At 43.7% G+C, this 14803-nt stretch overlaps 1 protein-coding gene across 1 annotated transcript in view; it reads right to left on the reverse strand.

Annotated features, from left to right (window-relative positions):
- Nucleotides 1-2396: 2396 nt before the first annotated feature.
- kif20ba (kinesin family member 20Ba) overlaps nucleotides 2397-14803 on the reverse strand; it is a 75995-nt gene continuing 63588 nt past the window's right edge. Inside the window, exons 32-35 of the mRNA XM_075481236.1 lie at nucleotides 7849-7923; nucleotides 7224-7341; nucleotides 5826-5971; nucleotides 2397-3956 (exon numbers count right to left, since the gene is read on the reverse strand). Coding sequence (XP_075337351.1) covers nucleotides 3876-3956; nucleotides 5826-5971; nucleotides 7224-7341; nucleotides 7849-7923 — 420 coding nt within the window. The 3' untranslated portion in view covers nucleotides 2397-3875. The remainder of the gene's footprint in view (nucleotides 3957-5825; nucleotides 5972-7223; nucleotides 7342-7848; nucleotides 7924-14803) is intronic.

Raw genomic sequence — 14803 nt, forward strand, 5'->3', positions numbered from 1 at the left:
AATATGCGTTCAAAAGAGTGATACATTTGCATCACAAAACCGTTTTCCAGGAAAAAAATCAGACCTCACAATCGCTTGGCCCTATTTTCTCTCCCTTCGTATCACTGCCTGCTGCCGCCTGCAGTGACTGTTTCAAGGTGAAGACCAGAGATATTCATTGCGCGGCTCCTCAAGCTTTAACTGGTGTCTCGCACTCGCATAGTAGCTTATAACAATATGGTAACAATAACAATTTTATTCAAATAACATACAGCGAATACTGCACAGTAAGTATTTTTATTAAGTTTGCGTTTTTGTATTATTAAGTATTTTCATTAAGTATTAATTAAGGCTTAATGGTGTTTCCTAAAGGGGGCTCTGTTAAACCTGGCAACGCAGCCCGCTTAAACCCCCGTCTCACCTGACCGCAGAGCACGCTAGCTCCTTTAGCCAGCGCGAGATGCAGGCACAATGGATCGGTTTTTAATCAAAAAAAGGGCAAAAATCAGCACAAAAACCATGCTCATCCTGAATGTCTCACTATGATTACAACAACAAACTACAAATACAACATGAAGAAAGTCAAGGACATGCACGCCAGCTTCTGCTCATCCCAGTATTAAGGTAACTGTGGTCTGAATTGAAAATGTATTGGCTGTGTTGTTTCTTTTTTTGTTTTATATGTAGAAATGCATATTTGCTAAAGGGGACTTTAGTATGTTGTGGTAAAAGTGGCTCTTCCCTTGATTTTGCTGCCAATGTGGCTCTGGTGAAAAAAAAATAGTGAGTATCACTGCCTGCTGTGCAGACCGAGCAGTCCCCTGCTTCCGAGCAGCAAACACCGTAACAGGCGCGGCTGTCAGCAGCAGGCAGTGATACGAAGGGAGAGAAAATAGCACCAAGCGATTGTGAGGTCTGACTTTTTCCTGGAGAACGATTTTGTGATGCAAATGTATTACTCTTTTGAACGCATATTGTTTTGAGAAGCAAAACGCTTTATTTTTTAAACCCCAGCCAACTAGCCGGACTACCTTCATCAACGCAAAAACGAGGCCTGTCATGGCCTTCTAAGTTTCCAAACTACATTTTCTAAGAAAGGCCGTGGGTGGCAGCAGGTGGTTTGATTCTTGCACGCACTTCTGACTTGATTGTTTAAAATATATAAATAAATAAAATATATGTAGTTTATTTCCAACAAAAAATATGAACATTAACTAAAAATCTCTTACAACTTAGATGAAAAACGAAAGCTAACTTAATCTGATTTTACAAGCTCAAAAAGTGGAAAAAAAAAAAATAATAATTTTACCAAAACCTCCAGTCTTCACAGCGGACATTTGACAAACAAAAAGCTCCTCCAACACGCCACGCCCCCCCCCCCCGGTGTGTTCTTAATCTCTCTAATTAATGCGAGGGTCTGAAAGTTACCAAAATAATCTAAACAATTTCATATATAAAAATTAATTACAGATTTTGATTCCAAACTAACCTAAGTATATCCTAACTGCCCAAAGGAAACTAAATTGATAGAAATTATGATTTACAAACATAAATGGCCACCACAAGGCTGGAACTCGGCTCACAGGACGCAGCAGGGGGTAAGAAAATGTTCAGAAATGATATTGCTAATATGGGATGTCATACAGCTTCATGTCAAAAGAGGCGAACTATCCCTTTAAGCCCCGTTTCTCCCCGTGTGCTGGACTCATTGTGTCCATCAGCTAACTCACAAGGCTCCTTCAGTCGCTGAAAGCTTTTTATCCTGCAGATTAGGTTACTGAACTCTCTGATCTACGATTATTTACACAAAACCTCGACGCATTCTCCTTTTGGCTGAGTTTACATGCATCTGCATCAGAGAACTCTGACCAGGTTCTTAATGACGATGAAGCTAAACACACACACAGTCTCAGGAACTTTACAGGTAAATACTGTAGAGTGATCATAAGCAGCTAAATGCTCCGCTAATATCTTAAAGACCATTTTAAAGACAGAGCTTTTTATCCTGCAGATTAGGTTACTGAACTCTCTGATCTACGATTATTTACACAAAACCTCGACGCATTCTCCTTTTGGCTGAGTTTACATGCATCTGCATCTATGCCCACACTCCTCAGCGACAGCTCTCAAGCTCCTTTCTCTCACTTCCACACAGTAGAATTCCTGCAAAAACTCTAAGCTGAAACGGTTTCTTGACACTTGAGTGCTGGTATGCAGTCGCGTAGCGTCTGTGATTAATTTATTCCCTCATTCTGTGTTCTTGGGGAGTGATTAGTGCTGATAAGAGGTGCTGGAGTCCTGCTGTGAACAGATTACAGCAGGATTCTGGGTGTTGAGCTGAGATAGATGCAGACGTACAGATGCAGCGAGTTACTGTAACACACTTAGACCTTTAAAGCAATGACAAAAAGAGGCAAAATGAGAACAGAAAACACGTTTTTTAATTGGCTGGTGGGGAGCCATGAAGGAGAATAGACATGATAAACATGAAAAGAACAAATATAAAAGTAAAAATCAACAGTCCTTCATCAAGAACGGAATAAAGTGACCCAAAAAGAAGTCGGTATGATAGATAAACTAATCATACGACTCCATGAAAGCGTTTTTAACCCACTTCTTCCCAAATGGGCAGACGTACTCTGTACGACTCAGAGTGCAGAAAGTAAAGTGCAGTTTGAGTTGGTGAGCGTTGCACGTTCTGCAGCAGAGTGCACCCTAAAGATGTTAGACCTGTGTCCACATATGGGTCATTTCATGCCCATATCTAACGCAGTTTGAGCACATCAGGCGGTAACTATGAAGCTTGAAGCACTGGGGGAAAAAAAAGAAAAAAAACCCGAGCAGCTCTACTCCAAATGCTTGGAAGCTGAATTTCATCACAAATGGCTCGTTTGTCGCCGGGCTGGGTGGAAGTTTTAAAGTGAAAAACCATCATTTCTGCACCGTCTTCTAACATATCCATTAATGAAGTGAGCATTTTGCAAAGAAAGCCGGAAATCTAAAATTTGGCATGTGCAGGGAGACGCGTCGACTGTTTTTAACGACTAAATCCCATTTAAAAAATGAAAATTTAACTGAATGTAATGTGGTTATAGAAGTAACGAGTGGGCGTCTGCTCTGGAGTGCACGTATGGAAGTCCGTGCTTCGTTTAGCATCATTTCTCCTACAAACCTTCGCTTCGTCCCTCATCTCTCCGTTAGTATTCGTGCTACTGTTTGGTTGCAGTAACCTGACATTTCCATAAAAGTGTCCATCTGTTGAGCAGTCGGAGCCACGACTCTGTATTTCTTTAGCAGAAACTTGCTGTAATTCCAATTTATCTCCAGAGCAAAGTGAGAAATTAGAGCTCGAGGCTTCTGGCATCACAAATATGATGACATTTTTACATGTGGGACCCCCCCCAAAAAATCTATTTTTTGAGTAGAGCTGCAGGATTTTTAAGGAACGTGGCGGTTGGAAGGCCAACGTGTGGCTTTGTGTGGGTCGTATAATCCTGTGATGTTTTATACAGAGGGCAGAATTGCACATGTAAAGTGTATATACAGGAAATGCATAAAAATGCTGAGTGCTTAGTGTTTATTAGGACGTAGCAGCAGTGAGTTTGGAGTCATTTGATGGTAAATGTGAAGATTACAGGAAGAAACCGTGAAAAAAAAAATCATCTAAAATATCTGAACAGTTCAGGAAATTAGCTTTTTGGATGGATGAACATCAGAGAACTCTGACCAGGTTCTTAATGACGATGAAGCTAAACACACACACAGTCTCAGGAACTTTACAGGTAAATACTGTAGAGTGATCATAAGCAGCTAAATGCTCCGCTAATATCTTAAAGACCATTTTAAAGACAGAAAAAAAAAAGACCCATAAACATTTACTGTACTCTGAGGGTTAATTATTTCACCACTCTGGAGCGGAGGCGCCTCTTAATGATCTGATGGTCGCCGTCTCTCTCCTCCGGCATCCGGCTGATGATCTAAGAGGAGACGACAGGATGAAAGGTAACCGTCAGATTAGGCCTGGAACTGGACGCAGGAGGAGCACAGCTCATCAGTACAACTGAAAGTTGAGCTTTCAGGTGGGTTTGGTTATAAAGTGCAGACATGGAGAAGCATGTTTAATCTGTTAGAAATGAAGAAGCAACCACCTCTGCTGGGCGGGGAAATAAAAGAACAATGAAACAACATTTCTCTCCCGTCTTCACATCGTTGAGCGAGAGGGTCGGCAGGAGCTCAGATTACCCTGACGTCCTGGAGAGGGTGCCCCCTGGGGGGCTTCAGTGCCCCAATGATTGAGGGGCATGACTGGGAGGAAATAACTCTTAAGCCTCGTTTCCACTATGCAGTCCGGTGCGGGTCGGGTCCCTTTGGGGTCAGCTTGCGTTCCCACTGTACCAAGGGGACCCTCAGGGGTGGGTGCAGTGCGTGCCAAATAGCGCAAATAGCAAATAAAAGCAAATAACATCCATAATTTGGAACCACCTCCAAGTACCGGACCGCATAGTGGAAACAGGCCATTAGTCATGGAGAAAGTGGTTCTTAAGCGTTCCCAGGTCCTGGCCACCTGAGGCCAAAGGCTGACGATTGACTTTGTAGTCACATCATCAGCCCCGTTGGTCCTGGGGAAGGATGGACAGACTTGTTAAACCCAAACGGGCTGGACCAAGGTTGGACCAGATTCACCCTGAGAAGTGTGGAAGTGTCCCGGTGTGGGACTGTTGTGCTGCTTCAAGCCCCCATGGAGGTCTGGGACAGCGCCTGTGGAGTGGAAAATCGAGGCTCCTATGTTTAAGAAGGGGGTCCCACTACTCGGCCTCCCTGGGAAACGCTCCCATCAACCCTCAGATTCAGGAGGAGCAGAGTGGGTTTCGCCCAACACTGGACCAGATCTGTACCCTTGCAGAGTAACGGGCTTCCAGAGTTGCTTCGTTGGGCCATGGAGTCCCTGTATAACCAAAGCAAGAGCTGTGTCGGCTGCCCCTCGTCCCGATCCTGTTGGGGAGAGGACGGCACCTGGTCTGGAAATCTGAGTTGCAGCTCCGCTCTTTGCGGATGATGTGCTTCTGTTGGTTTCTGCAAGCCATGACCTTCAGCGTGCACTGACCGTGAGGCCATGCTTCTCAGACAGAAAGGTGAGGAAGGCAAAGCTTTCAATCCTCCGACTGTTCCAACCCTCAACCGTGGTCACGAGATCTGGGTTGTGATTAAAAGGATGAAGTCTCGGGTACGTTTGGCTGAAATAACTCGACCATCTGGAGGGGGCTCGGAGTAGAGCTGCCACTCCTTTTCTTTAGAGTCGAGCCCCCCACCAGAGCTTTGGTTCCGGGTGAGCCCACCAGCAGACGCTGGGAATCGCTCACACTTTAGCCGGCCTCCAATGTCCTCACCATAGGTGGCATCCTGATGCTTCATTGGGCTGAGCCCAGCCGAGTCCCATCCACCCCCACCCCATCACATTAAGCTGGGCATTCTTACACTTCTTCTCCTGAATCCCAAGATAATTAGCTTATACCGCCACCCTCTGGTGACTCTACACAGCTAATTAATGGAAATGTGCCAGATTCAATCTTTTTGTAGCCTTCAGAGATATTGCTTCAGATTTGCTGAGGGAAAGCCAGCTTCTGTAATGCATCACTTCTGTCTTATACTGCTCAGTATACGATTAGACGTATTTCCCATCAGTTTTTAGGCTCTAATAACATTATAGGAATTGTAGTCCTGAATTAGGACTTGGGGAAAGTAAGTTGTTTTGTATCGACGCACAAACAAAGTCTCTTTAATCCAGAGACGGACTCTCCCTGCTAAATGGCAAATATATTATTTTAACCACGCAGGATGAGACTTACTGGGTGGGAGGGCATGTCCATGGGAGCTGAGATTTCAGGCGTGTAAAGTTTCTTTTTGTTCTTCTTGACTCTCAGACTGAAGGAGGAGGAGGAGGAAGCTGAATCCACGTCACTCCGACCGCTTACCAGACTCATCATCTTCTTGGCTGTGGAGACAACATAAGAGGTTCTGACTCATTTGTTTAATATAAGTTTATGAAGTGTCCTTATTTATTTTTCAAACAGCGGTTAAAGGCACCGATGTCATCACGAGCAGACGGGACAGCCAGGATTGTTGTGATTTCCTGTCTGGGTGAAACCGGGGGAAGGATGGAGCGGTCCTTAAAATAAAAAGGCTTTTAGGAACTAAAAAAGAAGCATAAAAGGAGCAGAGGGAACAACAAGCAAGCGATGATGGGTCAGACCACTGGACCCGTGCTTGTGAAGAACCCTGGAGCGACAATTAACTGAGCGAAACTGCTGGTCCCCGAGGTTGAAACAAAGAGGACTTCGCTCGATTCTGGTATATTCGCCGACCTAACTATCCCCTCTAAGACATCATTAGTGGCCCTCACTTGCTGCCCTTCTCCAGTTACTGACTCACCTGCATCATCTTTGCCAGAATAGCTCCAGCAGGAACTCTGAGGCTCGTCTTTGTGCGTTTTGTTTAAACCTGTTATGACTGAACGCAGGAGCGAGCGTTTAATGAATTTATGAGCACGCTTCTGGTGTTAAATATAGATTTCGATTGATTTATTGATCCATAACAATAATGATGGATATTATTCTGTTAACCAGTTCGGCTGGATGCCACAGATGTTTTTAGAGGTAATACAGAACATTGCGTGTGAGTGCATGAATTACATTTAAAGGAACGTCTTTATTAAGAAGGAGGAATCATCTGACGAAGCTGTCGATGATCTTTTTGTTGCTGTGTGATGTGATATGAATACGAGGGATTGTGTAAAATCAGCGTTTTTATACTGATCAAAGTCTGTTTGTAAAACTGTAGAATATTATAGAATATTTACAAATTTTCACCTCTTATTCTGTACTTTAAACTAAATTGAATGGAAAAACATCCTGATATTTAATGTCTCATTTAGTCACACAGCTGCTCTACAAACAAAGATCAACTGGAACACTTAGTTACGCTGCTTGATCTACATTCATATTCTTGTTGTGTACAACGTTTCAGCTCTTAAAGACCTCTGAGGATCTGTTTTTGTGCGGTTCAGAAATCCTCTGTCAGTGCATCATTTTGCATTTAATCCTCCTCTAACTGGTTTTTACACTCTGATTTTCACCCCTCTTAACTCTAGATTTTCTCACACAAAGAATCGGGGTTTACAGTTCTTACATCTCTGAAGAAGAAGAGAAAAAAAAAAAACATCCCACACTTCAGATTTACACACGGACCTTTCGTGCCGAACAGTGTGGGAGAGCTCTGCAGGAAGCCTCCAATCTTCTGCAGCGTTCCCTCCTTTCTGCTGCGGATGCTGCTCGGGGAGTCATGGCAACCTGCTGGGGAAGAGTTCTGATCGCAGAGCAGGGAAACAGGGTTAGTCTGCCAGGATGCAACATGGGTATTTACTCATGTGAAATGTTCCTAAAACACTTACAATACAGCCTCTGAATAAGGCATTATCCGTCTTTATTTCACCAATACTTTAAGACCAATTAAGGAATGAACGCGTACTGTTGCTGATTAGCTCTTGTTAGCTCAGAGCTGCCGCTGATGCGCTCCCTTCGGCTGTTTTATCGTAAAATGTTTTTAATCAATCAAATAATAACTGAGACCGGCCTTTTAAACCAAATCTTTTGATTTGATTGGTCAGCTTTGAACTGCTGTGAGCATGAAGTTCCGCAGACAGAAACCTGATAGAACTGGGACGATGGCTACGGTGTCATGAATTAGTCACATCCTAGAACAGTGTGTGTTATATTCATGTGTTATCCATGAATTCGCCATGCTGGGAGCATCAGAGTCTGCACATCTGTGTGTTAAATGTGGATGAAATGTGCACGTCTCGCCGGTTGTTACCTCCTCTTTATGTGGAGTCAGCGTTGGCGTCACTTTGGCCCTCGTGTTCCTTCTGTTCTCTGCCTCCACTTCTTCCTGTCAACACATCCAGGAGAAACGCACAAGCAATTATCAGTTGAGTCACCAATACCCGGGCTGGAAGGAAACGAGCCGCTGAATGCAAACGAGACGTTTGGTCAAGAAGGGATGGCTGGGATGAGATGGAGTTGGCTGCAACACGATGTGGGCTGTCATTTCTACTGAGAAAACAAGCTGTAATTTAAGGTTGTTTGTTTGGAGGCCCAACAAAGCTTTGATGAGCTAAACCAGTCAAAATACAACACTGTTTGGGTGTCAAGTGTTTGTTTTGGATGGAGAATCTGTCAGTGGGAAACCTTCATTAGGACAAAACTTAGCAAACAAGTTGTTTTCTCACACAGTTTCAGACGTGTGACTCTTTCATTTTCACCCGGGGATCACACAAATACACAAATCATTCACAAAAAGCAGAATAAAACATAAGAAACGATCTGTTGAACCCTTTAATTTAGTCATTTGTGTTGACTCTATAAATCTGAAATAAAACCCACCGTATCCAAACACGGGAAGCAGCAGGCCTACAGTTTACAGCCATACCGCAATGGGATGAAACGCACGTGCAGCTCCAACTTAAATCAAAGAGATAACAACTACCGACTCACAATGAGCTGCCGGGGCTGAGGCCGGCCTGAGAAGTGGCCGTGGCAAACCAGAAGAAAGGTCACGACACGTGGACGAGTCAGTGACTCAGAGGAGATTTTTAAAAACAATACACAGAGGGACACAAAAAACCACAGGGAGAAGCTGCGTATGAGCGGGGCAAAAGGGGCATTAAAGCAGAGATAAAGATGAGTGTGAGCGATAAACTGGAGTGTTTGCAGTGAGCATGGAGAGGGAACGTGTGCTGAAAGTAAAGCAGACGTGATGAATGGAGATCAGACGGAACAAACACAAATACAGAGCAGATTAATAGGCTGAGATGTGCTGATGAGTCACAGCTCCCCAGTGTTTGCAGTTCTGCTGCAACTTTTATACGTACGGCAGCAGGTCAGGAGAAACACTTAAAAGCTCAGAGGTGTCAGTGAAGCCGAGCACATCTGCCTGTGGACAACGCTGACGCTGGATGTGTTTGACACCTTCCAGATGAATGAAACACTCAGTTTTTGGCATTTTAAGAGTTTACATGATCTATCAGAACGCTTGAAGTTGAAAACGGTGACCTCCGTAGTCGCAAAATGCAAGAAATGCTTATTGTTTAACCGAAAAATAAAAAGTTATTCAACTTCCTGTCCCGCCCCATCAAAACACATGAGAACTCGTGCACGTCTACGTGCACGCCAGATGCACCCACACGACTCCTCATTCATCAACTCACCTGTCATTTGCGATCATGGAAGACACAGTAAGTAGACTAGCCCGTAATGAAGTTCAATAGTCCAGATAAATAAGCGTGGGGACGAGCCTACCTTGTATCGCGCGTGCACAATCGGTGATTGACAGGCAGCAGAGCCCAGCTCGTCAACCTGATTGGTTACCTTTTACCGGTCCGGTCTGCAATTTTGTAAACAAACCTGCTGGCTTTGGAGGGACCTAGCGGGACATATAGGGGACCTGGAGAACTCTTTTTTTTGTATTGGGGTATTTAATGTACAACTTTCAGAATCCCCGGACAGTTCCAGGCATTATGCTTGAAAAAGAGTTGCAGACTGCAGCTTTCAGTGGCAATGAAGGTGTGTTTAATGAAACGCATGCAAAATCAAAACTCTTTACAATAACAATACTCTCCATCCAAACCAAATAAACATCTTTATTCATCTTTACACTCCCCTACTCCCCCCTCCTATTTGCTACTGTCCTCCGGAACCATATTTAAAGGGTCATGCCCCCGGGGACCTCTTTTGATGTGACACCACAGGAGGACAGGGCAGCCGGTTGGGGTAAGTTTCGCCTTTGTTTTCTTATAGTTCAGTTCAATCCGCGATTGAATACGGAGGTAACGGCGAGCGCGTCGTTACACCCCGGTATGATAGGTGGCGCAGTACCCATTCCAACTATTGCTAATAGAGCCACTTCCTGTTGACCTCTTCACCACCAACAACAACAACAAACTCAGGCATTGGAGAAAGATGGAGAACGCAGAGCAAGATGAAGCTACGTCCCTCTACATTTGGTCTGTGATGAGCTGCTTGTTGCACAAACTCGATGCACAACGGAGCATTCTCCATCGCGTTGTTTGTTTCTTTCTGACGGCGACAACAACAGTAATATCGTCTCCTTTGACTTCTGGATCACGACCCCGGGAAAACATCTGGAGCATGCGCAGAACGCAAAGTCTAAATCACCACGTGCTTCAGCGTTTACAAGCAGGTTTAGAGTGACTTTCAGCCCAGTTATCTCGGGGTCTTAATCCGATCCAATTTCTTGTCAGATTAAGGTAGATATACTCATAGCGCGGCTCCTCAAGCTTTAATCGGCGGCTCGCACTCGCATAGTTGCTTATAACAAAATGGTAACAATAACAATACATTTTTTCAAATAACACACAGCGAATGCAGCACAGTATTAAGTATTTTTATTAAGTTTGCGTTTTTGTATTATTAAGTATTTTCATTAAGTATTAATTAAGGCTTAATGGTGTTTCCTAAAGGGGGAACTGTTAAACCTGGCAACGCAGCCCGCTTAAACCACCGTCTCACCTGACCGCAGTGCACGCTAGCTCCTTTAGCCAGCGCAAGATGCTTTTTGATTAAAAAAGGGCAAAAACCAACACAAAAACCATGCTCATCCTGAATGTCTCACTATGATTACAACAACAAACTACAAATACAACATGAAGAAAGTCAAGGACATGCATGCCAGCTTCTGCTCATCCCAGTATTAAGGTAAATGTGGCCCTAATTGAAAATGTATTGGCTGTGTTGTTTCTTTTTTTGTTTTATATGTAGAAATGCATATTTGCAAAAGGGGACTTTAGTATGTTGTGGTAGAAGTGGCTCTTCTCTTGATTTTGCTGCCAATGTGGCTCTGGTGAAAAAAAAGTGAGTATCACTGGATTAAGGTGTCTACATGAATGTAATAACTCAGTCTGATTGTAATTTAGCCAATAATCCGATCCTTTCAGTGCCATGTGACCCCACTGAATGTTGTTACAATCATGGATCCATAAAGGTTAAAGTTGTAACAATCACGATTATTATGTGACAGTCACAAATATGACCTTTTACTGACTGAGTGACTCATGAATACAGTTCAGAAAACAGTCCCTGGGAACCATTTTTATTTGTTTTCTTTGTATTTTGATCTATACACGATGACACTTGAACAATAAGTGTGTCATGTAGATATAATCCATCCGCTGTAATGTCCTCTGAGGGGAAAAGGACTTGGGCTCCACAAAGCTGGACCTGTCAACATGTATGTGCACAGAACACCAGCATGTATGACATGCATGACAGACTGACCCCACAGTGCACCGCATTCATGCTTCCAGGAGCATCAGAAAGGCCAGAAGCTAAAAGGTTTTCTGGGACAGCGGTGACGTCTCTTTTAAAGAAAACCCATCGTCAATAAATCATTAGGAACTCATCTGCTGGACAGACGCTGCTGGAGGAGACGAGGCATCGTAGAGATAGAGGGAGGAGGAAGGGCTGAAAGGTTAAAAGGACAGAACAACAAAAAAAAAAAAAAAAAAAAAAAAAAAAAGAGATGAAAGAGGAGAAACCATTCATTCACTTGTTCGTGTTGCTGTTGTGATAGTTTACATGTTCCCAGCTGCCCGTCCGCTACCATTGAATAGAGCACCATGGTGGATGGTCAAAGCTGCCCAATAAGAACCCATTTACTGTGCCGGGGTGTCACGTGAAAGAGCTACGAGCCCTCCGTTTAACAGAAAGCAACTCAATGTAAACGATTTATCATTTATCAACAGTATGAAACCTGGAGCCGTCTACTCCGTTTCAAACATTGCTTTGGAGTCGAGATAAACTCATATAACAGTCGTATTTTAAAGGATTCCATGTTGGGGTCTATAATAAAGAATAAACAGATTCTGATATAAATGCTAATATGCAGCATAGCGTCGATCACAAAGTTTGAAATAAACTTTAGACAATGAAAGCACTTTGAGTCAGTGTGAAGCGAACAAAGAGATTTGATTCAAAACAGTTCATAAGTAGTTCATCTGTATAAAAAAGGCTCCAGCTCAATATACATGTGTCAATACAGGGGTAGCTTTTCCAAGATGGCTATCACTCCAGAGCCTAAGGCTCTGTTCGAAACCGCATACTACATACTACATACTTTCATACTGATCGATCAGAAAGCATGCAGAGCGTTTACCCACAATGCATTTCGCTCCTGCCGAGCCGAAATCAGCCGGCCTGAAGCTGATTTCGCTTAAGCTCTAAATTCTGTAAACTTTAGCAACATTTGAAACATTTTCAGGAGAGAGAGTAGTCGTTTAGATCCCCAACGTGTTGAAAACCTGACAAAATACCGGCTATTTACAATTTTGTTCCCATGAATTCGGCGCTCCTAAAGCTAGCCGCAGTGAGCAACGCACTTCCGGTTATTTTCACAAAATAAAATACCCGTTGCCTTTAATCATAGGGAAAGCCATTACGATACAATTGGTGCTTTTGTTTTGAAAACAGGAAGTGAACCTACCCTCGTTGTAGCTAGCTTGAAACTGCCGTTTTGACAGGAAATGACGATCTGCGACGTCACGTTACGTTGCATTTTGGGTAGTTTGAGTATAAGTAGTAACCTCATGATGCATACCCAACATTTCGGCGAATCTAGTATGCAACCGGGAACTTCTCGCTTACTCAAACTCGCATACTAACTCAAAAAGTTACTATGAGAAGTAGGAGAAGTATGCATTTTCGAACACAGCCAAAGAACTGACACTGTGTCACCGTCGTGGTATTTTTCGTGTAAACAGCCATCCGCTAATGCATCGTATTAGTGTCCCATGAACAATCCAGTCAGAAACCTGCCTCCACACGGTCCATCTCAGACCCGCTTGTGTCCGGTTATTAAACATCTGACCCTGCATCATCTGCAGCATGAGTCGTAAACTTTTTAATATTTCCAATCAGTCACGTCTGGGTGTAGAATCATAGACTTACAGGACTTACTCAGAAACTAAAAATTTAGTCTATTTTGTGTAAAGGAATGAAATGTGCCGTTTTTAATGAGAGGTCTGAGTGTGCAGCCTCTCCCTGGTTATAATTGGAAGGGGAATTGTTCTCAGAGCTGTTGGATAGAAAGAAGTCACTTCGGTAATGACTCCACATTAGGGTGGGGGCAGTGAAGTAACTCTGTGATTAGAGTTCCACTCTCCAGCCCAGAGTTATCCGCTCAAGTGTCCTTGAACAAAGAACTGAACGCCGACAGTTTCCACGAGTGCAGCCCAGAGGCTCGACCTAAGCTCCCATCTCCCTGTAGGAAAAAACCCGACTTCGACAACTTTACTCCTTCAAGAAACAACATTCACAAGGTGACACGATCAAAGTGGAGCAAACCGAGGCAGGAAAGTAGCTAAAAGCTGATGGAAAGCTCACGTCTGCTCTCAGGCCGATTAAAGGAGCAGAAGGAAACAAATATTCAGCATTTTGGATAATTAATGCTTTGGTATCAGCTGAACCGAGGACCAAATCCTTCCTGAGAGTAAGGTGTTGAAGCTGAAAATCAGCTGAGAAACAGAGAAAATCTGTCCCATTAACTTTGTGTCTGAGTGATCACTGCACAAGAAAATGTGGCTGAAATCGCGGCGCAGTCGTTGCCTTTAATTTCGTCTGGCAATTTTGTGGTCAAATTACACTGAAAGTGGCGCCACAAAACCACATTAACAGCATTTTCCAACATGAGTCACTGTGTTCTATCGAACCAACAAGCAGCCCATGTAAAAATCCTGAGCGGTGAGGCTTCACTTCGGTTACAGACTGAAATCAGAAGCTGTGAAAGCCACCACAGTAACTGACCCCAGCACAAAGCTGAGAAGATGGAGATTCAGGAGATTTGCTGTCATGACTTGCTCCAAACTTTGCACGGAAAGTTGAGGACCCGGGTGGGAACCTTCTGGTCATTCAGCACTAGTCTTTAATGGAAGTGTGCAGTTGTTCCAAACCAATCTATTCAAGGCATTTGGTTTCTTCTGAAATGTCCCAAACCTAATACCAGCTGTGGGTCAGAAAGTCATTGTCAGAAGTCTATTTTCGCCCTCCTGGCACACAAACTCATCCGCACAAGCTCAAACCCTGATGTTCTGACGGCAGGTGCTGAAAGCTGGGGGACTGAACCAGTAGAATTAGGTTCAAACGGGTGACAAAACCCATAACTTTCCAATGTTTCCAAATCTAACAAGTCGGTATACCACTTAACCTTATTCCAGCGTGACATATTACAGACTTGAAAGAGAAACCATTAAGCTAAACTACTTGTTCTCCAACAATCAGGCGAGTAAAACAATTGAGCTCCAAGAAACCATTCGTATCGTACTGTAAAGCCTCATTTACAGCCGTCCCGGAAAAGCCACGGAGAGCTTTTCTCGTTGGAGACCCTCCCGGAGACGCTCTCCGTTGCTTAGTGCGTCGTCCAACATTCCTATCTATCTGTCGAGGAGATGGAGACTCGTGGAGACTGTAAGGGTTGTGATTGGTCGGCTAACAACGTAATTTCCAGAATCACTTTTACGGTTTAGCTCCTTCCTCTCAGAACAACAACACCTCCATTTTTGAAAGAGTTTGCTGTGTGCCGGTCAACATTTCAAAGAATGGAGCAAATCGAGGAACGACTGATCAAAGAAGTACGAAAACCTCTATGTGACGTCTCGTAAAGACTACAAGGACACTCAAATGACCAACAATTCTTGGCGAGAGATTGGCCGTAAGGTAAACAATAAATCAATGACTTTCACGATAGACGTCGCAAGATT

Source organism: Odontesthes bonariensis, chromosome 2 (assembly GCF_027942865.1).
Source record: "Odontesthes bonariensis isolate fOdoBon6 chromosome 2, fOdoBon6.hap1, whole genome shotgun sequence".
Classification (NCBI taxonomy): Eukaryota; Metazoa; Chordata; class Actinopteri; order Atheriniformes; family Atherinopsidae; genus Odontesthes; species Odontesthes bonariensis.